We start from the raw sequence: 27531 nt of genomic DNA, 5'->3' as shown, positions 1-27531 counted from the left end.
GTGGTGGTGATTCGCTGAAAGGAGCGACTGAGTGCCTTAACTCCTCCCATTAGTCTCATTCGCTCACAGTGTCGTTGTCCTGGGTTACTGATTTTAGAAAGAGCCAACCAGCTCCTACGTAGAGGGTTTGATGTTCACTACATTACTGATTACTACCCCCCCAGCAAGTGAGACCTACAAAAGATTAATTTTGAGCTCAAATTCTTGCTGAAGAACTGACATCAATGCAACATTCATATTAAATTCAAAGGGAACCATTGCATTTATTTGTATTCATTTTTCTTACTGTATCCATAGTGAACTGGAAGTGGGTCACTACCAAATGCAGAAAGAAAACAGAACTTTAATGCTATCTCAGATTCTGTAGGTAGTTAAATAGTGTGGAAGGTGTTAAGGTTCAGTACCTTTCCATTATGTTTGTATATTAATAAAGTGTATTGCAATAAAGGGGGACTGAGATTCCCAGGCGGAGTCCGAAAAAGAAATCCAAGCCAGTTCTGTCTTCATCTGTAAACCAACACGTGGTAATTTAATTGATAGCCTCTCATACTGTCTCAGCCACTGCTGGCCTTACCAGTCCCAGATGAGGCAAATATCTCATTAAATCCTGGTTATAGGAACGGTGCTTTCTTCCTTTACTTTACTCATGAACATCAGTCCAAAGACAAGGCCACGCTTGGTTTAACCCACTCTCCCTCACAAGAGCCAATTTGGGTCCTAAATCACCAAAGCCCCGTCGGCTGAGAATGTCCTCGCGGTGCAACAAAGTCGCGCGAAATATCCTTCACAGAAGCAAAAAACGATCTCCTAATGATGATGTGTGCCAGTGCCAGTAAGTCCGTGATCCTTCCTCACGGTCCCTAATGAAAGCAGCATTTTCAGGATCACAACCGAGAGCGTTTTCCAACGCTTCACGGCCCTAATTCAGCGGTTCAAACATATTCTACGAACACGCTAATGAATTATTGACCTGTGATCAGAGCCCGTCTCTGGGAGCATACTGATGAAGTCATTAGCGAGTGCCAGCGTTGTGCTGGGAGTCTTGGCTGTTGATGAAACGGTATTTTAAACGCTGCTGTGGACTCTGCCGCTTGCACGGGGCTCGAAAGGCCAGCAGGGCGAAACCCAGATCACCCAGAGAAATACATTGAGCAAAAACGCATTGAGTTAATAAAGCAACCCAGTGTTAAAGGCGAACAACAATGGCTATGACAGATTCTGTTTCCAGACACAAATATGTAGACATTGTATAACTTCCCTTAGTGTAAAAAACAAAGAATATTTGTCACAAATCTTTCTGACTTGTGACTGAAATGTGCATACGCAGCGTTGTTGAAGGGTCCAGCTGCCTGCGATGTGTAAGCACCCTGTAATTTTCACTTTTATTTATTCTTTCAACTGCCATCTCTATTGTCAATCACAAGAAACTGACCTCTGCATACAGCATGTTACACGATAAGATTTAAAAATCTGAATATTTTTTTAGCGTATTTTTCTCATAGGAGCTTTTTTACTACGCATGGCCCCTGCTTCCTGTTGCTTACACCTATATATTATTTTTTAAATTCAGAATAATTATTTTCTGAGCAAAGGCACGTTACCCTGGTAGCCATAGATGGCTCATATTTTCATATATAACCACATTTATGCAGCTGCACATATACAGTTCAGGTGAGTTCTCTCCATGACTCATCCTGGGATTTCAACATGCAACTTATGGTTCAGCAATTTATACAGCATACAGCCCAGGAGCTTTGGAACATAAATATACATGCATTTGATTTTCTATTTTTGAATATCTTTTCCTTTCTTCTTGTTCGTCCCAGACAGTTCCTTTAAAATAGAAATCTATTTTTGTGGGGCACCCTGATCAAACAATCACAGAATCATAAATAAAGATACAGCACAGTGTCACAATAAAACAGAAGCCATCAAACATAGAGAGTCTAAAGGATTTTACAGGTGACCAACATCTAATCTAATCTAATCTAAAAAATCTAAAATCTAAAAAAAAAGAACTTCCTATCAATCATTTGTGAGTACACTCTTTAAACAAGTACACTTTTAAAGTGCAATGCTAGCTGGAGGCCTAAATGATCATCTTCTCTTCTGACCTGACTTGCCTATAAATATGCAGATCTTTTTTTATTATCTAGCCTAATACCCTGGGTTAATTACTGCATTTATTTTCCCAGTAGATTACCCATTATCTCCCTATGATCGTTTAGCCTAACCGTCACTGACGCTGACACAAGCCAGCCAATCCAGGACGGCTTCCTCCTAGCACTTCCTGCTCTCTCGGTTTCCTGTAAAGGGACTTGGTGACTGTGTCTCTCTGAAAGGCACCCTGCATAAAAATAAAATTCATTGGAACAGAAATGAGCGCAGCGTAGCTCGCGCTCTCTCACTGATTCTCCGTGTATATGTACAGTGCATATCCACACTGCAAATCAATGACAGGGTTGATAAAACCCTTTTCCTCAAGGTTTCTGTTTACTCACCAGAAGGCAACAAACAGAACCGTACAGAATTAGTTCTCTGCTCTGCACCCTGCTCCCCTTTATTTCAGTGGGGCCCCAGTAAATAATTAAAGGAGGTGGCATATAACATGCCTCCAGCAGGATTTATTCCGTGTGCGAGGAACACTGATTGAATATCACACGCGTGTGTGCGTGTCTCATGAATGATGTATGCGAGGGCAATATCAAGTAATGTACTGGGGAGGTATGGGCTGCACACCCCGTTCATCTGATGCTAGATCAATTTCAGTGCAACCCGAACTGCACAGAAAGACGGGACCCCAGTTAACCCCAGTTTATAGCATCTCCCACAGAAAGACACTTCAGTCACAGTCTAAAGGAATGATGCCTGTCCATCATGCTGTCACACCAGAGTGCATTTGTCCATATATATGGAGTGAAACGATTGGTACAGTTTTGAATCTGAGTGCAATATATTCCAAAAAGAGCAAGGGCCATGGAGAGGACATTAAATGGTGCCCTGTCAAGCCCAGAGACCTCGGTGCAGTCGCGGCTGATGGACCGCTAAGTCACTCGATGAGCAGTGCGGGAGACATTCCACCTGGCGGGTGAACGCACTCACCTCTGAAACTACATCTGCACAGACACCAGCGCCCAAGAGATCACAAACTGTACACTCAGACACAGCCTTTACAAGCGTCAGTGTAACTGTGTCACGGCGTAACCAATTAATTAAATTGTGAAATACAATAAATAATGTTGTTTTGTTGACTCAGAAAAACAGAGTCTCAGCATAGCCAAGTCAAAGTTTATTTATATAGCACATTTACAACAACCACAGTGGACCAAAGTGCTTGAACAGACTTAAAATACCATACACAAGAAAAAAAAAACCATTTAATTTCAAATTTCATTATACAAGAATATGATGGTATTGTCTTCAGTGACTTACCATTCACTTGGCCTGCACAGTGAAACTGTCCAGTGTTAATTCAACTCTAACATAGTTTATATGAGTCTACTCTGGACTTCACTGAGCAGGCCAGCTGAACATTGTGAGCAAAGCCAGCTGAACAAAGTAGCTACTGGCAAGAATATAGACAAATATCTTTCTATATGGGGGTTAAATGAGATGCTGAGTCATGTTTGCACACATCCAATGGGAGCACTTCACTGCAGTAATGAGGAGGCTATACTGGCGAGCCAGCAAGCCAATTCCTCTGGCCAGACATCGCCATGGCCACAGAGGATGATTGGTCGCCACGTTTCCGTGGCAACGAAGGGAGACTCCGGTCATTCGGAGAGACCAGCACTCCGGTATCACCCGTGTGCCGGACGAGCGGAGGCCCTGGAGCCTAATGGCTGGCGGACTGTAATAACCATGAACTCGGGCCAAGATTAGATCCCACCAGCCTGGCTACCTCACCGCTGCCCTCTCTGCTCCCTCTCACTCTTTTTCCCTCTCTCCCTTCGCATCTCTTCAGCCTGATGAGCTCATCATTTATTCACAGGCTGCCATATTCAAAACTGAAAGCATGTTTAATTAATGGAACTTATTGTAAAGTATGCCCCAGGGGGGTTCCTTCCTCTGTAAAATGGAATTCTGTATTCCCAAAGAAGACGGGTCTTCCGTTAAAAAAAAAAAAAAACTGATTATGTGTAGCAAAATCAAGTTAACAGAATCCAAGAGCAAAGTCTCGATTCATTCACCTCATCAAAATGATTCCCGAGATCTAGTCCCACAGGGTTTGAGCCCCACTTTTATTCTGGAAGTGCTGTATCTAGAAAGCATACAAGCAAAGCCTGTTTCACAAAATCACTGCTGGAGGAAGTCCTGAAGTGTCAAATTGCCCATGTATTCTACAGATGTGCAATTTTACAAGAGCACTCGGTGGTGTTTAAAAAATGTGTGACGAAACCCAGAAAGTTCAGATCACTCTGTGTGTGCTCACCAAACCCTTTCCCTGGTTCAGATCACTCTGTGTATGCTCACCAAACCCTTTCCCTGGTTCAGATCACTCTGTGTGTGCTCACCAAACCCTTTCCCTGGTTCAGATCACTCTGTGTGTGCTCACCAAACCCTTTCCCTGGTTCAGATCACTCTGTGTGTGCTCACCAAACCCTTTCCCTGGTTCAGATCACTCTGTGTGTGCTCACCAAACCCTTTCCCTGGTTCAGATCACTCTGTGTGTGCTCACCAAACCCTTTCCCTGGTTCAGATCACTCTGTGTGTGCTCACCAAACCCTTTCCCTGGTTCAGATCACTCTGTGTGTGCTCACCAAACCCTTTCCCTGGTTCAGATCACTCTGTGTGTGCTCACCAAACCCTTTCCCTGGTTCAGATCACTCTGTGTGTGCTCACCAAACCCTTTCCCTGGTTCAGATCACTCTGTGTGTGCTCACCAAACCCTTTCCCTGGTTCCACACGCCTTCTCCTTTCATTTCAGCCCCCGATTATAAATTCTTAATGGCAACAGCAAGGGAAAGCATTTGTGAGGTTTCAACAAGACATTCTGTGATTGGTTTTTTTTAAACACTCTTTTGCCAGCCTTCAGTGTAACATCTGCTATATTTAGTTCATGAATTTTGATCAGACCAATAACAGTCAGCAGAGAATAAACACCTGCTAAATGTTAACACTACAAATCCACAGAGGGAGAACAAAGCAGAGGAAGAGCACTAAAAGGAATGCACAGCAGGCGGTGTAAAAGAAAAGATTTAAATAGATTTCAGGCATGCAAAGGCTTTTTGAATGGCGCAGACTGCAGAGAAAATCACTGTGGTTTCACTCCTAGGAGATGACAATGAATACAGTGACTGCATCAGCGAGGCTAAATCTGACAAACATGCAAATACACCAAGGGACCTGCCTGTATCAACTTTGACAGGCTCTGTAATCACGCAGCCTTGTAAAGCGGGTGAATGATCAGGAAAGGAACAGAACCGGCAAAGCTTTTCTTCAGCATTTCATTTGCTCCAGGAACCAGGGGAAGATCAGAGGCCGGGTCGAATACAATAACACAAACCAGTCGCTCCCTTATACCACATTTCACTATTCACAGAAACGTTCCTCGCAAGCAGTTGATTTGCTTAAGCGTTCCCAGATTGCACTTAATCAGGACTGTTATTACACATAAGACAGGATAACTGATATAATTAAAGCACTACAGCCGATTAAACATCAGGACTGTACACACCGAGCCCTTCATAACAAGTGATATCAAACAGAGCACTGATAATGTAATATGAACTGAGCAATATCATAATAATCTGGCACCCTCCGGATGTTAAACAGATGGCATCATTCAAAATAATTTGCAAAGACAATTAAGGAAAGAGGGAAGAGTGGACACATTAAAAATCAACACAGAACGGGTAAGAACAGGCAACCGGTCCAAATAAATTTTAAGAAAGAACAACAATTAATCTACGCTAATTGAACAAATTCCATTCACAGGCGTGAATATAAAAATGTTTACATTAATGATTTGTTTAGGGTGGCAAGGAGGTTTAAGGCCAATTCATGCTTTCTGCATTCACAAAGGTCACATTTAGAGTCTGTTTTGCTTTGTGTTTTAATACCCCTCCCCCTTACTCCCAATTTCAATACCCAATTACTGTATACCTCTCAGCACTCTCTGCCACAACCTCCACTATGGATTCAGGAGATCACGGACAAGCATCGGCTGTCCACTGCAGTTCACAAGTCAGGTTCGCAAGGACGGGAGTCAGAGGAGGCCGAACAGTGTGGCACCAAGTCCCTATCGCACAATAACAACAGCTAGTGCCAATGGTGCGTGGTGATGCTGACCAGTGTCCAGATTCAATACCCCAAATTGGAATCCATCCGCATGCCAAAACAGAGCCTTAAGCCACCCAGCAGCCCGTCCATTTTGGGTCCCTGACCCCGCTTCTCGGCAAATCCGCGCAGGAGTCACACCCGTTCCGTGCATGTGCGCCAGAAGCGGCCCGCGGAACGATGGGAGAATGTCACCTTGATTCAGTATGCATTTGAGCCACATGTGGAATACAAATGCGCTTTTGTTGATTAGGCAGATACAGTGCCTTCCGAAGGTATTCAGACTCCTTTTCCACTTTTTCCACATTTTATTACGTTACAGCCTTATTATAAAATGCATTAAATTCATTTTTATTCTCATCAATCTACACACACTACCCCATAATGACAAAGTGAAAACAGATTTAGAAATTTTTTGCTCATTTATAAAAATATTTTAAAAAACTAAAATATGACATTTACATAAGTATTCAGACCCTTTTCTCAGTACTTTGTTGTGGCACCTTTGGCAGCGATTACAGCCTCGAGTCTTCTTGGGTATGACGCTACAAGCGTGGCACTCCTGTATTTGGGGTATTTCTCCCATTCTTCTCTGCAGATCCTCTCAAGCTCTGTCAGGTTAGATGGGGAGCATTGCTGCACAGCTATTTTCAGGTCTCTGCAGATCTGGGGGAATAGTGTGTAAACTGATATAACTGAATCTGAACACAATGCATTAGAAATGCTTTTATATAATTAGAAAACATATGATTCCCTCTAAAGAACAATGTTAGAAGCAAATCAGTGAATTTCTTTAGTGATCTTATTTTGGCATCAGCAAGTTGACTAATGTGTTTTTGTTTTGTTAGTATTGCTCCTGTCAGCATTGTCGTCCTTTCTTTGTATGATACATGTTGTCAAACCTAAATAAATATAATTTCTTTAATTTTACTGCAGCCTGTAATTTGTATATGTTGAAGCAGTGGTTCAAATCTGTAACTAAACGCAGTGGAGGGTCTTACGACAATAGACTAAGCCACTGTTAAACTGTAAAGAAAGCCACTTTCTGGAGGGAAATAAATACATTACTGGCTGGGGTGGAGGCAGCTGAGGCTGGGGCTGGGGCTGGGGCGGAGGCTGGGGTGGGGCTGGGGCGAGGCTGGGGCTAGGGCTGGGGCGAGGCTGGGGTGGAGGCAGGGGCGGAGCTGGGGTGGAGGCTGAGGTGGAGGCTGGGGTGGAGGCTGAGGTGGAGGCAGGGGCGGAGCTGGGGTGGAGGCTGGAGTGGAGGCTGAGGTGGATGCTGGGGTGGAGGCTGAGGTGGATGCTGGGGTGGAGGCAGGGGCGGAGCTGGGGTGGAGGCTGAGGTGGAGGCAGGGGCAGAGCTGGGGTGGAGGCTGAGGTGGAGGCTGAGGTGGAGGCAGGGGCGGAGCTGGGGTGGAGGCTGAGGTGGAGGCAGAGGCGGAGCTGGGGTGGAGGCTGAGGTGGATGCTGGGGCGGGGCTGGGGCGGGGCTGGGGTGGAGGCTGAGGTGGATGCTGGGGTGGGGCTGGGGCGGGGCTGGGGCGAGGCTGGGGTGGAGGCTGGGGCGGGGCTGGGGTGGATGCTGGGGTGGAACTGGGGCTGTCAGTCTAACTATAGCAGAGTCTGCGCCACATTTGAACCAGACATGAAAATGTGTCACGCATCGGTGCCGGATCTGGACTGGTTATATTGAAATTCAAGGTTCAGCTGGACCAGTTTTGTCCTTAACTCACACCAGACCCGCCAAACGGATCTACGCTGGTATTGGCCTACTGTGCAAAAATAGGCTGGGCCAAGTCCGTTTGCTAGATTTGTTACAGATCTTCAGTCTGGTTTGGGCCATATTTGGGCCAGAGTAATTTTGCTATCCGGCTTCCCAATGCAGGCTTGTGTAACTAACACCATACATGGGCACTAGATGCATTACAAATGGACAGCTGGTCCATGTTCATGTCCGGGCCTGGCTTTGTCGGTGTCCCCCGTGTTTTTAGGGTCAAGATGTGCTGTGTGGCTGCCTGTCTTCCCTGGTATACTCTTCCTCATGGGGATGATGGGGATGCTTTCTTTCACCCAGCATTTAATAAACAGGTGCTTGTGTGTTCTGAATCTCTGAAAACAACAAGGGAGATGCACATAACAACCCCTGCCAATGGAGTGCCTTTCTTATTAGGGAAATTGATCCCAATTTCACACATGAATGTTTCGCTTAATAGGGAAGCATAGGTAGTCCTGGTTCGTTCACTTTGTCGGAAGGGAAAGGCCTTTTCTGTGTACTGACAGTAGTGTAGTCTCTCAACACTCAGAGAGAAAGGGATTGAAAACTCAGCCACAAAGAATTTAAAACCACCCCTCCTGCCTGTGTCAACAACATTGCTCCTTCTGTACTTTCTCCTGAGCACTGCACATCATTAGGGGACTAACGAACAGAGAGAAGGCTGGACCAGCATTGCATCTTCTTTCTCATTTTCTAAATTCAGTTAGAATGAAGCGAAGGAAAAGGAAGATCTAACAGCATTGCTAAGAGGACGAGCGCTGTGCAGGTCTGGGTAAAAGTGCCATGAAGTTTTCTTCAAGAGAGGAAAACTTCTTCCAGCTGAGCGTTTCTCAGTTAAAATTTCCATTAAACTCAAGGGTTTCTGACAGGTTAGCACTATCAGGATCCGGATGAAAGGGCAGGTAGAATCTGAGATTTTATCTGGACATGAAAAAAGTTGGTGCTCATCATTCTTTAAAGAGGGACGAATAGGTGGCCACCTTCTCATGAGCCTGGAAATGTGTTCCAGCCGCATCAGCATTCGCAAATAAAACATTCGGGGACACTTAGGTGGAAAGCAGCTTGCTGCTTGATAGAGGGCCCACTGTCCAGTTTCTGTTTCAGAGCCTATCTTGTGATAGCACACTCCGCTCAAGGGGCGCTAAGGGGCATATTCTCTGGGCCACATTCTTAGATGAGCCTATTACAGAGTGGGGTGCATGGTTTCCATTCAAGGCCATAACTCTGTTGATCTGTTGAATGTGGATAACAATGCAAAGTCCACTCATTATGGTAAACCGGTTTATCAGCAGTTAAAGCACTGTGAGGGCATCCATTTTCCTCACAATATATTTCATTTATACTTCATTCCCGCAATGCCTGCGGAATTTACCAGATGAGCCTTAGCTTCCCTGGAATGTGGAGACTACACATCTACTCCTTTCGTAACCCTCATGAAATCTCAACTAGAATGAATGTGTGCAGTCTTCAACGGCTGTTTTAATGAGACTGAAATATTAGGTAAATTATTGATTAATCTCTCACAGGTTTCGAAAGCTGACATGAACCATTGCGTGTGTGTGGATTATTCAAAGCTATTTCTGCCTGTCCACCATTTATACCTCACGCAATCATCTCATCCCTTTAAACAAGTAACGAGCGAGCAGTACCAAAAGTTGAATCTATTTTGACAAGAGCATAACCTTAGCTGACAGATTTCAGAGTGCAGACTCAGGCTTTAATGTGCTTTCTGATACAGAACACTTGGGCTTGTAGAACATATTGATCGCCTAGAAGCTAACCGATTCAATAAAAAAGTAGGGCAACTCAGCCAATTCTGTTTCTGTTATTTGAAATAAAAGTGAGAAAATGATACTTTGACAAGGAGAACAAGTACAAGGTTAATGCCTTTTTCATTGTAAAACAGAACAGCATGGTTGGTACATATTGAGCCACGGGATGAGGCCCAAGTATTATGCTTGAATTGAGAACACACATACCTGCTACCCATCCAAAGTGCCCTTTAAAATATTGTTCCCAATCTAGATGTAAACAACCTCACACCACAACTTACCCAACTCACACTCAACAACCTCACACCACACCCTCCAGAACTTAAACCTAATAACCTCACACGACCCCCTCCCAACTAAAACCCAACAACCTCACACCATACCCTCCCCAACCCCTTACCAAACAACCTCACACCACACCCTCCCCAACCTCACACCACACCCTCCAAAACTCACACCCAACAACCTTTATTTTTATGTGTGCTATGTGAGTGCTTGTGTGCCAAGTGCGCATGGGTGTGAGTGTGTGCGTTCACGTGCAGTGTACCAGGTGTGTGTTTATGGACCGAGATACTGTGTATCTGATTCTGCAGCAGGTAAAGTCACAACCAGTATGGGAGGCGTGATTTTTTTTCCCCCAGCCGACTTCTGCCATAACCACGCCCCTTAGCTGTTGCTGACAGTTCTAAGCCTCTGCAAAGTAGTTTCATTGGACAACGTTCATTCGCACAGACGAGAGCGTTGATTGGACAGTTCGTCAACAGCAGAGAAACACTAACTATGCTGTCGAACTTGATATTTCCTCAACAAGACGAGGAAATTGGAAAATGTGAATAGCTATTAGGTTAATTAATTATAAAGAAGTCAGTTTAATATTAATGTTCCACAGTTACGATACTGTTTCTTTTTACAGAAACAGGCAAGTCATAGAAATGACAGCACTGTTATACACATTCCCCCTATTTCAGGGCACCATAATGTTCGGGACAAATTGCTGCGCAGGTATTTCTGATTAGCCAAGCGTGGTAAATTGCTTTCTTAAGTGCCGGTACATAGTTATATTTCAGAAAATAAATATACTTGTCTACTGATACGTGTACTAATTTAAAGAGTTGTACATTCTTCAGGATGACACTTTATTGTTAGACAGGGTGCCTGCCTGTATGAGCTGCACTCCACTGCAGCCTGCTATCTCCATTTTGCCATATGCCAGGGGGTGACATATAGTAGAAATGTTTTCTGGGGGCTTGAGTTATAGTAAGCTGAGATATGCGTATATGCCATTCGTGCCATCAATGTTATTTACATGTAAGCACGAACATTCAGGCTGTGGCTACGGTATAGGCTTTCATTTCTTACTAGTATTACGTCCAGGCCTTGGAACAGTCAATAACGGCTTGGGCAGCAGCTTCATTTTTAAGTTTTATCAATGGAGACACAACCATTTGGGGAAAAAATATTGTACCTACATGCTTTAACCTATCAGCCTTGTCAACATGTTAGTTGCCTATGCTTTGATTAACACAACCAAAGAAGACGGTACCTTGAAAAAAAGACGCTTGCAGACAAACAGCAGTATTGTAGACAGAGTTGCGGCAACAGTAACTGAAGTAACAAAAAGCTGTCCAATCATCGATCGCACTGCGCGATACGGTATCCGATTAAATCGATTCACTGTGTCCTGGAATCTTGTCACATCTGGGGGTTGTGGTTTTGTCACAACTGCGTTGCGATTCATGAACACGCGTATGGAAGGAGGGGCTACAAGTGCTCATCAATGATGCAACAATTTTGCATAATTCCAATTTTGAAATGCACCAGCCATCTAAGTCACTGAACGGCCGGCTGATGCAGGAGATTTCAGGTCTATGGCCACAGGGGTGAGCGTGCTGTGACAGTATTTAACCTGGAGCAGCTCAGTGTTCATTTGGAGAAGGACTCTTCTACGCATGGCAGGACCCTGTTCTCCCAGGAAGACCCTGAATATCAGCTTGCATGTTAAGACACCAGCAATTAAAATGAGATCGACGCTTCCTGGTACTCTGTGAAACCTCAGGGGACCTATAGTGTGCTTGGCTTTGATACGATTGCATGTTAATATGGCAATTATTCATAAAATATGAGAAATAATTTCACACCTAACGGGATAAAAGATACAAATTTCAAGTCATTATACGTGGGTATGAATAGCTCAGATTTACTATCAATACTGTGCAACTTGTACTGGTTATGCTATTCTTGCAACAACAAAAAAAAGAAGAAGTTCAGAGCAAAGACTAGATATGGAGCTTGACTTGTTTAATAATCACATTCTGCAAAGTTATGATTTAAATAATGTTTTTATAATAAAAAATTATTTTTAATAACATTTGTATGACAGCACTGAGTAACTTTAACTATACTATTGTGCATCTTTAGTGAATATTATGTGAATATTGAATATAATTTTGTGGAGTTTATTTTCCAAAGGATTATTACGAAGAACAATAAACCTTGTTTTATGAAAATGCCCTCAACCCCTCACAATGAGTCATCTGAGCCAACTTTGATTCGATTCAGTGGGGACAAAGTAAGCCAGAACCATTAAGCTTTTTCCTCCTCTTCCACTGAATAACTGACATGGGTTTCATGAATGTCTCAATTATTTTCTGCACCATAAATGAGGATGAATACTAAAAAGAAATAACTTACTGTTAAGAATATGAATTCTTGTGAAGGGCAAATCTTTCTTCACAAAATGCCTGATGCAATTAATTTCCTCCACTCAAACACATGGTGCAAAGGCAGTTTTTTTTTAAGCACGACCAAAACAAAATAGTTCAATTAAAAAAACAATATTGTGACTCTATAACAGAGATTGGAACAAGAGGCAAGGAGAAATCAATGGGTGAACTGCTGCATACAAATTAAACTTCTTATCAGGGGGCTATGTCAAATAATTCTAAAGAATTATCAGAGAGAAACACATGGCCCCTTTAATTAAATTCACTTTAAAACAGCAATAAGGCACTTTGAAATAGATTTCTATTCATCCTTACTTTCACAATTTACTGGATGTCCAAATGAAGTGGACCAACCCATTTTTGCTCTCTCCAAGGTCTTAGAAGAGTACCGTTCATTTCAGATTTCCTGTAACAAGCTGGCTGATCATATTGAGGCATCTATATTTTTGCAGGGAAGTTATTATTTTTGAAACTTCAGCTAAAATGGTTGGTAACCTCTCAGAGATTGCTCCTCTGCCTCCAGGCTGCACAATGCACTGAAAGTTTGTTTGTGCCTGTCTTTGACGACTGCTAGCCAGAAAGCACCCAGCACATCTTTGGGTGAAGAATCCTGCTGAACGTAGGCCATGGGCTGTAGAAAAAATACGGACCAGGTCACTGTGACCTCACCCATTAACTCCCCATGGGCTTGTACAAACTGGAGGCAGAGACTTCTCAGTAGGGAAAAGGGGGACCCTTATACGGGCATGGTTGTCCTCTAAGCGCATGAGTTACAGTGACTCGGCAGTGATGCAAACTGTCCCTGATTCGCTCACAAAATACTACCTTCTTGTCCAACTAAGAAAATAACTTTAAAAATTGGTATATGGGGAGACATTAGACAAAGAAAAAACACATATTTCAACTACATTTTTTGTAGTAATGGGAACAAATTATCGACTTTTGACTGTATTGTTACCATTGACTTACAAGTGACTGTTACGCCTACAGTATGCTGGAGTGAGCAACATCTCTCAACAAGACCAGGAAGTGAGCTTCAAAACCGAAGCCTGGTTCTGGCCGCTTGATGTAGATCCTCCCTCGTCCTGGTGAGAAAAGCCTTAGCACCTGTCACAGGAAAGGCTCGAGCTGCCATTGTCTGCACACCTGCACAGGCTGAGCAATTTGGGGTGCTGACTTACAGGGCTCCTGAATCCAAGTCTCTGCTGGACCCTGGCAAAATGTTCCAGACAAGATAAGGCTTGTACTATAAGCAAATTTAAGACTTCATATGAAATAGTTATAGTTTACAGGCCAGAATCCTGCATCTGGTGTGATGGTGGGATATTAGGGGTTAAGAGATGAGATAGTTAAGGCTGGAGCTAGTCCACGGATGACCCCAGGAGCTTGTGAAGAAAATCTGAAGGATTCAGGAAATAATTGAAATAACAAGAATTGTGGAAGCTGAACTGTGCCCGTTGACCCCAGACCACACATTAAGCACCCAGCTCACTTTGGAACTACAGCCTGAGAGGTTTACACTTAATGAATATGAGACAGACTACCAAGGACAGAAATGAAAAACTGAATAGTAATTTTAGTAAAAACTAAAGCGTTGATGAGAGTAGAGAAGAGACTGAATGTTTTGAGAGGAAAAAAGTCTTCCCTGGAAAGAAACCTTGAAAAAGATTATATCAAGTTAGGTTCAATGTTTTCCAATGCTCTGCTCTCAAAGAGTGCTTATAATGATCTCTTATCTTTAACATTTACATAATACTCAGTAAAATGTTCAGTGTTATAAATCAACTCTTACAGAGTACATACTCTGTTAGTTTAATTAACATAGAATATTTTATTGTATACCATTACTGATCAGTACCTTTCAAAATACACTATATGACCAAAAGTATCAGGACACCCCGTGGTTGGGTTTTTTTTTTTCATGGTTTGGGCTAGGCCCCTTAGTTCCAGTGAAGGCAAATCTTAATGCTACAGCATGCAATCACATTCTAGACGATTCTGTGCTTCCCCCACAATTCGGGGAAGGCCCTTTCTTGTTTCATGACAATGCCCCCAAGCATACAGTGAGGTCCTTATAGAAATGTTTTTTTCAGGGCCCTGACCTCAACCCCATCCAACACCTTTGGGATCAGTTGGATAGCCAACTGGGAGCCAGGTCTAATCAAACAACCACACTAATGCTCTTTTGGCTGAATAGAAGCAAATCCCTATAGCAATGCTCCAACGTCTAGTATAAAGCCCTCCCAGAAGAGTGGAGGTTGTTATAGCAGCAAAGGGAGGGACAACTCCATTTTAATGCCCATAATTTTGGTTGAGATGTTGGATGTCAGGTGTCCACATACTTTTGGCCATGTAGTGTAACTGAAGCTACGCTTCATGTTGGTAAATCCAACACTGATAGAGTAATATAATCTCAATATTCATTAAATCCAACACTGGTAGAGTAATATAATCGCAATATGCATTAAAATATGGATTCAATGTCAGATTATTTTGCTGCTGGCCGCAGGAACATTATTTTCAGAGAAAATAAAGTGGGAGTTCTTTCTTTTACAGCATGATGCCCATCACATGACTTCCCTTTCTCTTGAGTGGGCAACAATAGACTGGACAGCTTCAACAATATCTCACTGAGACGTTTCCAGAATTGGTCAGATGTGTAAGCACATACTACACAGGTAATGGGACACCTATGTTAGAATCAAAGTGACTAGGAAGCCAGAGCGGTGTATGAAGTGGGACTACGGGGTTAGCGAGCTAATGTAATCTTTAACCCTGGGTTTTCCCTAGCACAAAGCTTACTGACTTTAAATTGGGGTACATTGCCATAGTAAATTATGCTGCACAGTTTACCTGATCCGAGGCAGGTTTCCATAAAGCTAAGGGGTGTTTTTGAATGGTGGAGATTATTTAGAGATCAAATTAATACCCTGGTCTTCTCTGAGTATGCACTATACGAAATATATACTGCAGATTCTCAACAGAGGGAAAGCAGTACATATCAAGCTTCTTGAACCCTATGCATCCATATTTACTTCTAAATAGCCTGAATCCCATAATTTACTTCAGTAGCCTGAATCCCATAATTCTTGAGTTTATTATATTAATGTGGGACTTCATGCAACATTTTAAATATCCCATATCAAGTCCTATCAAGTTTAAGGTTTAGGAGCACTAGAATGAGCTGTTGTCACATTAGAAACTGTAGGACAATTAGTGTGTGTAGATTTATTTGTTAGTAGTGGTAAGGTAAATATATTACAGTGCAATGAGAAATATTTTCCCTCTATTTCCACTATTATTACGTATTTATAACAATGAATGGTTTCAGAACTTTAGACAAGAAGTAATATTAGAGTAAGGGAAACAGAGTAAACAGAAAATAATGTTTAACAATTATTATTTCATTTATTTAATGAAGAAAGTTATCAAACACTCACATCACCCATGTGAAAAAGTAACTGTTACTCAATCAACCGATTAAACAAATTTGATTGATAGATTCAGCTGATAGAACACATCCAGGCTTGATTGCAGCCAGCCCTGTTGAGTCTAAACCTCACTCATATTGAATCATACCATCACAGTGAAGTAGTCACCACAAAGTTTCAGCAAGCACACTGAGCCACAATCAAAGGAAGTTCCAGATAAGATATGAAAAAAATATCAGTCTGGAAAGGCTCTGGGACTCCACCGAACCACAGTGAGAGCCATTATCTCCAAATGGAGAACACTTCAACAGTGGTGAATCTTCCCAAGAGTGGCCGGATTGCCAAACTTTTTCTAAGGGCACGACGACAACTTATCAAGGAAGTCACAAAAGATCCCAGAAGAACATGCAAAGAACTGTAGACCTCTCTTGTTTCAGCTAAGGTTAATGTTCATGACTCCACAATGAGAAAGTGACTCTACAATAATGGGATTGGTAGTAGAGTAGCAAGGCGGACACCATTGCTAACCAAGAAAAAACATCAATGCTCATATTTCCAAAAAAAAAAAAAGATCTTCTATGGACAGATTGGTCAAAAGTAAAACTTTTAGGACGAAACAGGTCTCATTATGTCTGGCGTAAAGAAAGTAAAGCAGAATTTCACAGTAAGAACATCACACCAACAGTAAAACATGGTGGTGGTAGTGTGATGGTGGGGGATGCTTGGCTGCCTTGGGATCTGGACAATTTGCCATTACTACAGGAACCATGAATTCTGCTGTGTCAGAAAATGCTTATTGAGAATGTCCGGTCATCTGTCCATGAGCTGAAGCTGAAGCGTAATTGGGTTATGCAGCAAGACAATGACCCAAAACGCAAAAGCAAGTCCACATCTGAATGGCTGACAAGAAATTGAATTAAAGTTCTGGAGTGGACCAGTCAGTAGAGATGTTGTGGCAGGACCTGAAAAAAGCAGTTCATGCTTGAAAACAAAAAAATAATTTATCTGAATTAAATTAGTTGAAAAAAAAGAGTGGTCTAAAAGTCCTCCATAGCAATATGAAAGACTGATATCAAATTATTATTATTATTATTATTAGGAATTGTTTGGTTACTGTTATTGCTGCTATGGTGGTGCAACCAGCTAATTTTAAGGGAGCACGTGGGTAATATGGGTGTTTGATAACTTTTTTCATTAAGAAAATGAAATTATTTTTCAAAATGTGTTTTATGTTTACTCAGGTTCTCTTTGTCTTATGTTATAATTTGTGTAAAGATCTGAAACCATTCAGTGTGCCAAATATGCAATAATAGAGGAAGGAGAAAATATTTTTCAAGGCACTGTATTAATGAACAAACTTTACTTTAGGTATTTATTTTCCAGTCCTCACCTGCTACAGCGTTACTTTTTTCCATTACGAGCGTTCTGTGTTCTTCTTATCCATCTATTACATCCGTCCATATCGATCTGTTTTCTGCAGGCTCATTTTTGCCAACCCCACCACTTCTATGGGAACACGCACAGAGCTTGATTAACAAAGGCTATGTCCACTTAACAAGTTGATAACCACCTTCTTCATAGCAGTTTAAACTGATCGTGGCTGTTAGGTTTTGTGAAGCCAGCTAACGCAAAGAAACCTTGGGTATGTTAAGCTTCCTTCGTAGTGCAACCCCCAGGCCTGTTTAGAGTGAAAATTATGCATTATCTGAGCATCCTCTTAGTCAGGATTTTTGACAAATGTATAATTTTTCTTTATACCCATGAATTAAAATGATGAAATACCTGTTTTGTTTATTAATATGCAAATACAGGTGTCACTGTCCATGGACAAATGACTAGTACCCAGAGAACTTTTGAAACTCTTCCCCAAAACTTTGTATTTCTTTCCAAATTGAATTTTGAGTAAAAAAAACAGAAACAAATACGCTTCATATCAGTGTCATTATTGATTTATATTTGCAGGTGAATGTGGCTAACTAACTGCTTACGAATTGATATGAAGATAGAGGGAAGTTTTGCCCTTCATTTATAAAAGGAAATGCTTGGCCCTGAATGGCCCCTCAGGTTTGAGCGAATGGTTTTGGCACCGTGAACGTCAGCCATCTTGACTCATTACCTCCATATCAGCCATCCATTACATTCCTCCAGTCATAATGGGGCATTATGGATCACCCTGTGCTGAAATGTTTCCCAGGACTTATAAACTTTACCTACGGCCTAAACTCTGGAGATGGATCTAGCTGCAAAACCAGAAAATAAGGCCCATTATTTTACATTGGGGGGGGGGGGGGGGGGGTATTGGGGGAGCACAGGATTCTGCACAAAGAGCCTGTAATCAAGTTTGCATATTCAATCTCCACCATAATGGTCTTTTTGGCAGAGCACAGGCAGACTGATGATGGAAATGTGGTTACTTGTGTATAATCTGGGCTATAGCTCAACACGTTTTCTTCACATTTCTTAGGACGCAGCCTCTAGAATACTCAATAAACAACAGGAAAATGGAATGGCTTGATTAATATATTTTTTGTTTGAAGAAGGCAAGTGTAGTAACATCCACCGAAAGTTAATTATAATTTACGTGACAGGATCAGTGATATTTCCTCTTTCCAAATGCTCGTTTTGGCCTTAATGTTGTCTGAGCAAGCTTAAGTTCCTTTCATGTTCAGTAATAAATCAACTGTTCTTTTTTACAGGATAGATGTACAATATTTTTTTAGGAAAGAATTTTGGCATGAAAGTAGCATTACCTCGATAATAACACTACAATGTTACCTTTCAGTCATGATCACAGTGTGTGGGCTGTCACACAGATGCACAGAGGACAATAACAGTCTTAAGCTGTTTGAGAGCTCGCTACTAAACCAATATGTTTAGTAAGTGAGGTTAAAAGAGATTTGAGATACTCACTAAGCTTCCATCTAGTCTGTTAACCACTTCCCTGTAGTCTCATCTGCAACAACCCCCACCTCCCCCCCACCCATGACACACTGGACAATAGCGTATATCTGGGCTATCTGTCTATCTTCATAAAAACATTCTTTCACCCCAAAATATTGCAGTCCATCATAGCAACAAGATAAACCCAACAATAGCCCTAAGATACTGTATGCCAATAAAGCAGTGAAAACTCTGCTCAGTGAATAATGAAATAAACAATTTTTTTTAGAAGTTTTTCTAAAATTATACCATGTCATTCAACTGCCAATATCTGGGACTAAATATGGAATAAATATACAACCTTACCATTGGTTTTACGTGTAGAGATGTCCTTCTCAAGACTGAGTGGTATTGTCTTGGACAATCCATTTGCGAAATACACGCTCATTTGTGACGCATGGGAACCTTCCAAAATAGCTGTGCGTTATACCACACATGCTGTTTATGGCGTTGTCGTCCTTTGTAGTGCAATCTGGCTAAATCTATCCAATAGGTCACAGTATAAGCTTCCTAACGATGCATAACGCGTCTAATTTAACTTTTGGAATAGCGTTTTATAGCTCAGCGTAACCGGAAGTTGTGAATCATCATCGCCGCCTTACGCATTAACTCTGTGGTAGCAGTCATGGACGCTAAACGTTATCGATTAGTTTTGTGTTATTTTGTAAAATATTATTATTTTTGAGGACGTAGCGTAGCTAAGGCACATGTTTTCTGATAGACCTAGCTGACATCGTTTTCTAGAGTAAAACAGAAGCAGAGAGAACTGTGTCATTGATTTACTGTCTCTGTCACTATCTACTGAACACAGATAAGATTTCATCATTGCTATGTAAGTATTACTGCTCAAAATATTTCAGTTATATATGTTATTTTTTAAATTCAGTGTCTTTAAATAGGTTAGTGGCATTTTCTAATGAGGATATTTCACACTGTAATTAGCGTTCTCTGGTAGCTCAGTAGTGTTTGTGTTTCATGCACCGGATTTGACGTGAAAGCTGGGACATCGCCAAATTGTGGTGGATGGTTGAATATTGTTTTAATGTTGTCCCATCCCCATACAAGAAAAAATACTGTAGAGTACAGAAAAACATACTAGAGTTAATGATTACACATTTATTTACTGTACCACATTGAGCGACAATGTTTTTTGCACAATTTTTTAATCTGATTTCAATGTTTCATCCTAAACCTTCATAAGGGGCTCAGTTATATCCTTTATAATGGACAAAGAGCATTTTATTTATTTTTGGAGAGATTTTGGATATGTTTCTAGACCCCTAGATATTTTGGACCACTGTAGTGATGGAAAGCTTGTAATTCCCACTTGAAAATGATGAGTTTCTTGAGTCAGAACAGATGATTTGTAGTGAAATACATGATTATGTTGTCATTTACAGCAATGCATAATTTAGACGTATTGGATAGATTTGGAGACACTGCTTACTTGTTGCTATATAGATCTTTTGTAGGTCTACATATACACCCTTACATTGTATGGACCTGTGGTCAAGGAGTTTTGATCCAGGACATGTATAGTTTAACCTCTTTTATATATGGGATCTCTTAATATTTCATTGAAAACTGAAAAAGAGCAAAATCATTTTTGTCTAGACAATTGCAATTGTGGCACTTTATTTCTTCCAGAATTACATAGACTATATAATATAGTCTTTGTGATGCTCACATCTGGAGTTATAAAGCTTTAAATAAGGTACCCCTTAAATGGGCAAAGATTTGGCAGATTTGGCATGTACGCAAAGGGGTTATTTGGTAATATGTTGTTTACATTCATTCAAAAATACAACTAAGTAAGAAAATAATATTTTTGAATAAGCACATTAAAACAATGAAAAGGAGAAAAACTAATGAATCCCGGGTGTATTGAAGTGCTTTTGTCTGTGCAAATATTGGAGAAGAATTCTTATTTAGTAATCCGTTTCTGGATCCAGTTAGTATCCGTTAAGTATCACTTTTCTTTGTTACAACTGTGGACAATACTTAATTATTGTGTACTCACCCCATAATTACTGTACATATGTCTGCTACCTAGACAAATATTATTTTAAGTAATTCCATTCAACATAAACTTGTAAAGTAAATACATGAATACAGTAAAAGTACCAAAGTTTATATACAATACTGAGGGGTTTCATTTTCATTTTAGCATGATTTTAAACATAAGTGACCTTGTTTTCATTTCCCACTTAAAATAATGCCTTGACAGAAGCCACAGTAGGAAAAATGTGCAGTGCTTGCATTTTTAAATTTTGTGTCACAGTGATAATCCAGACTGACCATGTGACCATGTGTGATATTACACAAGGATTCAGGCCATTACTTGAGTGAAAATGGAAGATTACAGCATGCCTGCCCTCCGTTGCTTCGCCCTGCTATTCGCTTTCATAGGGAGGCAGTATACCCTGCTAAGAATTCCAGTTTAAATCAAGCTGGTCAAGGTGGTTTAAGCTACATTTTCAACACTTTTACCCAGTCGACCAGCTGTTCACCAGCTGACCAGTTTAATCAGATTTATCCATCCAAAGACCACCTCGAACCAGCCACAGAACATCTCTGACCAGCCACAGACCAGCTTTGACCAACCACTAACCAGCTGTGACCAGCCACAGATCAGCTTTGATCAGCCACAGACCACCTCTGACCAGCCACAGACCAGCTTTGACCAGCCACAGACCAGGTCTGACCAGCCACAGACCAGCTTTGATCAGCCACAGACCAGGTCTGACCAGCCACAGACCAGCTTTGATCAGCCACAGACCAGCTTTGACCAACCACGGACCAGCTGTGATCAGCCACAGACCAGCTTTGACCAGCCACAGACCAGCTTTGACCTGCCACAGACCAGATTAGACCAGCCACAGACCAGCTGTGACCAGCCATGGACCAGCTTTGACCAGCCACAGACCAGCTTTGACCAACCACTAACCAGCTGTGACCAGCCACAGATCAGCTTTGATCAGCCACAGACCAGCTCTGACCAGCCACAGACCAGCTTTGACCAGCCATGGACCAGCTTTGATCAGGCACAGACCAGCTTTGACCAACCACGGACCAGCTGTGATCAGCCACAGACCAGCTTTGACCTGCCACAGACCAGATTAGACCAGCCACAGACCAGCTTTGACCAGCCACGGACCAGCTGTGACCAGCCACAGACCAGCTCTAACCAGCCACAAACCAGCTTTGACCAGCCACAGACTAGCTCTGACCAGCCACAGACCAGCTTTGACCAGCCACGGACCAGCTCTAACCAGCCACAGACCAGCTTTGACCAGCCACAGATCAGCTTTGACCAGCCACAGATCAGCTTTTACCAGTCACGGATCAGCTGTGACCAGCTAGTGTGAAAAACACAGCTTAAAGCAGTTTAGAATCCTATTGGGGCTTAGCTGGTATTTTCAGCGGGGCGGTGAGAGGAGTCCACTCTGATAGGCTGTCAGCTCCCAGCAGTTCCTGGGACATGCGCCATTTGTCCAAGGTCATGCTGCTGGGAGATTCTGATGTCCCACTGGCTCCTGATTTCAGGGGGCCAGTACCCATCTCTAGCGTCACACAGCAAGTGTGGATGAGGAAGAATCAACCTCCCAGCTGCCTGATGGCCTCACGTTTTCCCATTACTTTCAAACATCTCACGGGCGAACGGCGGCTTCATCCATTTCACCTTGGCACAAAGGATTAGCCTGCTGCCGCAGATAAGGCAGTCCTGACATCATCAGCTACAGCGAAAAAACCCAGGAAAAATCTCGGCAGAATTTGCGCATCGTTTTTCATGTTGCTGCATTCGGTCCTGTTGTTGGCTCCTCTCACACTACTGCGTTGACCTCTGGGATTGGCTTGACAGTTATGACCTCCCTAATGAGTGACAGGTGGTGGAGTACTGCAAGAGCCACATGGGATAGGCGATAAAGGGGGTGAGAGTTCAAAGCAAAAATGATTGCAGCTTTTTCCTTTTCTATATGATAAGCTCGTGTAACAAGCTCTCAGAACACACATTACCCTACACTTTACATTTCACTAAAAGAACAGTAATAGGTTTTACAACAGGCCAAGTGCTTATGCCAATAGAATAAACTGAAATTATTAATGTTAAAATATATTGCAATATCTGAAAGTTATTCCGGCAATTTGTTTGCTTACCAATATAGAGTGAAGCATCTTGAAAATATATTTCAATACATTTTCAGCATGTTGTATTTCTGTAAGGGAGAAGACGGACTAAATGTCTCTTAGGGGTGCAGAAGGTGCCAAACACGAGTGGGCGTTCCATGAGTCCTTTTCCTTTCTGCCTATAGAGGTACAACATTAGATCAGATTTAGACAAAACTGTATCCATTGTACAGAAATTAGTTTTTTTGCTACACCTCAATACAAACAGCACACATAACAGTGCAGGCAGTAAAAATAATAAAATAGTTTCACTAGGGATGATAGAAAATTTACATACACCATATACCACCCACAAGACGCTTCAAGGCCTTTTGCCCCAATAACTGCCCCTGCTACTACCCTTTGCCAACCTCAATTGCCTTAAACACAGGAATATGAAATTATAAGTGAATTTTATGGCGATCTCACCCTTATGACTCACACAGCCATGTCTGAGCCAGTAAACTATCCCCTGGGGACTGCACTTCAACAGCTTTGGTTTTATTAAGGAGCTATTTAGCCCTGCTGTCAAGCTTGCTTACAGATATAAATAGCGAAGGGAAATGTAAACAGTATGATTGAGATCACAGGGTGTGTTTAAATAGCTTTGCATCGCTGCAGCGTTCACTGTATTTCAGTGGCTGCTGGATTGTGGAGCCCAAGAACGCACTAGTTTCTTGATGCGACTGCCTGACATTCGCGCGGGAGGGAGTGAAACAAGCACGCATCCTCGTCTGAAGCTCACGGCGTCCGGCCACTTGGCGGTTCACTGGTAAAGGCTGCACGCACGCAGTCAGAGGAGGACAGTTCATGTGCAGCTTGAGCAGGCAGACTGCGTACACCAGACTGACCACAGGGTGGCGCTGGTACATGTTGAGATAAAGTCGTCCAACCAACTGAAATCCTTTTCCTGGGTGATGGCAAGGCCAATTACGCGTTCCCCGTGGGGCTGCTGACCAAAGCCAGCACTGTCATTGGTCCAGATCATATACCAGACCACTGGGCCCACCCACACACTGGGTCTTAATAGAATGAGCCACCCAGAAAACTCTGATTCTAGATTTCTGATGCAATTCCTGCAGGTAACATGCAAGCCTAGAAGCTTGTAGACCAGACAGTGGTTATCCCAAATAAATGATTATATATTTGGCAAAAACCATCAAGGCAGCTTTAAAATGTATGAGAATTTCACTGGATGGAAGAAATGAAAAAAAAAAAAATCTGGCATGAATTTGATTTCAAAAAGCCTCATCACAAGGGCCGAGCTCAACGCTGTCCTTCCAGAAATGCCCTGGAAATATTTCACACGAAGTCATGCAGCTTCAACAGCTTTCATGACTGCCCTGAGGTATAGTGTCCTGAGTATGTCTTTATTCCTGTACATCAGGCACAAACCTACCTTCAGCCTCTGAAATGCGATCATCGACATAACAGTGCGATACTTACACTCGTGATACACAGTAGAAAGCTACAGCATGATGATGTGATCAAGCACATTGCAGCCTGCTCGTTAGACGCTTCCCGCTGTGTTGGTTGCCGGGCTGAAATGGCCGCTTGCGTCATGGTGGCTTCCACGCTTAATGTTGAGATGCGCAGTTTCACAACAACTTTGGTTCTTAGCGTGTCTTCGCTTCAGCGGGCGAAGAACAGCGAGGCATATTTGTCATGTGAACAGAGAGCCGGATTCAATTTGAGGAGCTCCGAAGACAGAGCGATTTCCGGGGGGGGGGGACTTGGCTCCGTGATGGGGGCCATGACCGGCCGTTTCACAAACTTTGGAGAATTTATCACTCCGGTCTGGAAGGTCCTGTGGAAACGGTCTTTATTTCAATCTTTCAAACCTGTGAATGAAATAACCTGCCATCTCAGTTCTGCGACACTGTATTTCAGAATTTTCTACCGGCTCTCCATGATGCACTTGTTCAGTTCAGTGCAACAGATCTAGAATGGGCACAGACAAAGACTACAGCGAAGAGCCTAAATCTAGAACAATGGTGAAGCACATTAAACAGCCATGAAATGAAAATGTACAATATATTCTCCCATCTTCCCACATACCTGCCAATTTGATGATATGCGCTCAAAAAATGAACCGGCACCATCATCCCGATGCTGCGAAAAATATATAATAGTGCATTTGCAGCTTTTCCTTGAAATGTGAAGATAAGCATGTAAATGTGTTTTGAAATGTGTAGGACCTGGCACACGACCTCAGTTTTTAAAGACACCACGCAGGATGGGGGGGGGGGTTCTAGTAGCGAATGCACTTACAGCATATTACACTCAAGATAAGTAAACAATATTTATCAATTTGTTCTTTTCTATGTTAACTTCATGACAAAATGTTCATCAGACAAGATAGTCCTGTACACCTGCATTTCAGTGAACTATATTTTTTAAATGATTTAACTGATCTGGTAATGTGTATGAATCACAGCCTATGAGAAGGAGAGAGCCAGCTTGCATATGTGAGTGAGGATCATTGTCACCTGTCAGCCTGTGCTCTGCAGAAAGTGTGATTGAGCTAAATGCCAGATCCTGCATTCTATATTTGTGTGTTCTGTTGGTTAAATTTGTTAAATGAGCAGGGGTCATATATATGTGCACAGCTCCAGTATATATGTATTTATGCTTGTTTTTGGATGGTGCCAAGCCATATTCCTTTTCTGAAAAATAAATGGTTCACATTGTGTGAAATGCCTGGATCAATTTGGCAGACATTCTGGCTGCAGCAGACTGCTGTTACATTGTGCAAGGAATAAAATGTTGTCATCTATGGAAGATTTTTTTGGTGTGGAAACTTTTCACAGTTCAGAACAATATAATGAATGAACCCTAATTTGTCTCCATGTAAGTGGAAGTTGCACTGAGGATTGCAATGCTGTCTGAAAGATTGTTTGAGCTATGAATTCACTGCAGCGTTTTGTGCATACTAAAAAAAAGGGGATAACTCGATTGAAATGAAATGAACTGGAAGATAATTCACTGTAACCAAATGGTTGTAAATAAAAGATGTTGGCTAATTGATCATGTCGCTTCTGCTGAAGATGTTGCCGGTGTAACTGGGTGTATGCGTTATAAAAAGGGAGTATTTTGACATGAAACTATGTTGTGTCCGTTTCATTGTAATAAGTTAACATAACATATCATAACATGACATAACATAACATAACAGAATGACGAGAACAGGCCATTCATCCCAACAATGTTTGCCATTTTCCTGACTAAATTAGTGCTCTGATTACCTACAGACTAGTATCTAACACTGTATCAAGCCTAGTCTTGAAAATCCCCAGAGTTTCTGCCTCTACTACGTGACCTGGCAGGCTGTTCCACGCATTGTCTACTCTCTGCGTGAAAAAATTCTTTCTAATGTCTGTATGGAATTTACCTTTTTCAGAAAATTTCTTAAAGAGCAGCTATAGTAATGCAAAGGATTTCAATACATATGCTGTATATGTCATAAATAAATCAAATAAATATCATATCTCCCAATTGATCAGTCATTTATTGCTGTCATTGTATCTGACTTATACTGTGTGCATTTTGGACAAGTCATTTTGACTTGCGAAAAAAAAGGGAAAAAGAAACAAAAAAGCATTTTGTCCAACGGAATCAAGGATCAAGGACCAAAGACTGTGCTTCTAAAATCTTAATTCAGAGGCCTGATTAGTTTCAAGTACATACATAATTCAAATGCAGTAGTCAAATGTGGTTTGAATGCCACATATCGAACTTAGAGATTGAGAAATGCATGTGGTAATAGGTTATGTAATTCTGCAACAATTATTGCCTTCATAATGAATTAAATTTCCAATATGACAAGTTATTTCCAATATGCATTTGGCGTATAAACACAATATAAATACATTCTTTTTAATAGTAAATTTTGATCATTCTTCTCCTGTATTTATAAGAGGCTTTTTTTAGAGTGTGGCATACACTAAAGCATATATCATTAAGTTGTAATTTCCCCTGAGACGGTTTGGTTGTAGCCCAGCTGGTTCATCGCTGGAGCCTCCTGTGCAGACACCGGGGCAGCGAATAGGAGGAGAGCAGGCCGGCCAGGCTGTGACACTGAGGTCCCTGGACGAGCGTCAGAATAAATGCAGGAGTTCAGCGGCGAGCTCCAGATGGAAACCGAGCGACGAGAAACGCTCGTGACAGCCGCGGGCGGCTCCGGCGGCGGCTCGGGCGGCAGGTCCGGCGGCGCGTCGCTGGCGGTATGCGAACCGACAGCCAGCAAATGGGCTGTCCCCACGCATCTGCCCGAGCGGGGCCCGCGACGGGCCCCGACACCCGCCGCGCCGTGCCTCTGAGTCACCGCTCCGGGGGAGAGGAGCGCCTCGCTGAAAGGCATTCTGGGAGCCAGGAAGGGCCCAGGCGGTGACACACAGAGTCACCTGGCGCTACGGGGTCCCGCTCCTCCTCTCAAATCACCCGCAA

The 27531-nt window shown here is 42.3% G+C and overlaps 1 protein-coding gene across 1 annotated transcript in view; it reads right to left on the bottom strand.

Annotated features, from left to right (window-relative positions):
* Positions 1 to 3110: 3110 nt before the first annotated feature.
* Positions 3111 to 27531, bottom strand: part of LOC118208066 (extensin-like) — a 57053-nt gene continuing 32632 nt past the window's right edge. The window contains exons 2-3 of the mRNA XM_035382334.1: positions 7348 to 7901; positions 3111 to 3116 (exon numbers count right to left, since the gene is read on the bottom strand). Coding sequence (XP_035238225.1) covers positions 3111 to 3116; positions 7348 to 7901 — 560 coding nt within the window. The remainder of the gene's footprint in view (positions 3117 to 7347; positions 7902 to 27531) is intronic.

This window comes from Anguilla anguilla, chromosome 11 (assembly GCF_013347855.1).
Source record: "Anguilla anguilla isolate fAngAng1 chromosome 11, fAngAng1.pri, whole genome shotgun sequence".
Lineage (NCBI taxonomy): Eukaryota > Metazoa > Chordata > Actinopteri > Anguilliformes > Anguillidae > Anguilla > Anguilla anguilla.
This window is presented reverse-complemented; position numbering and strand designations above follow the sequence as displayed.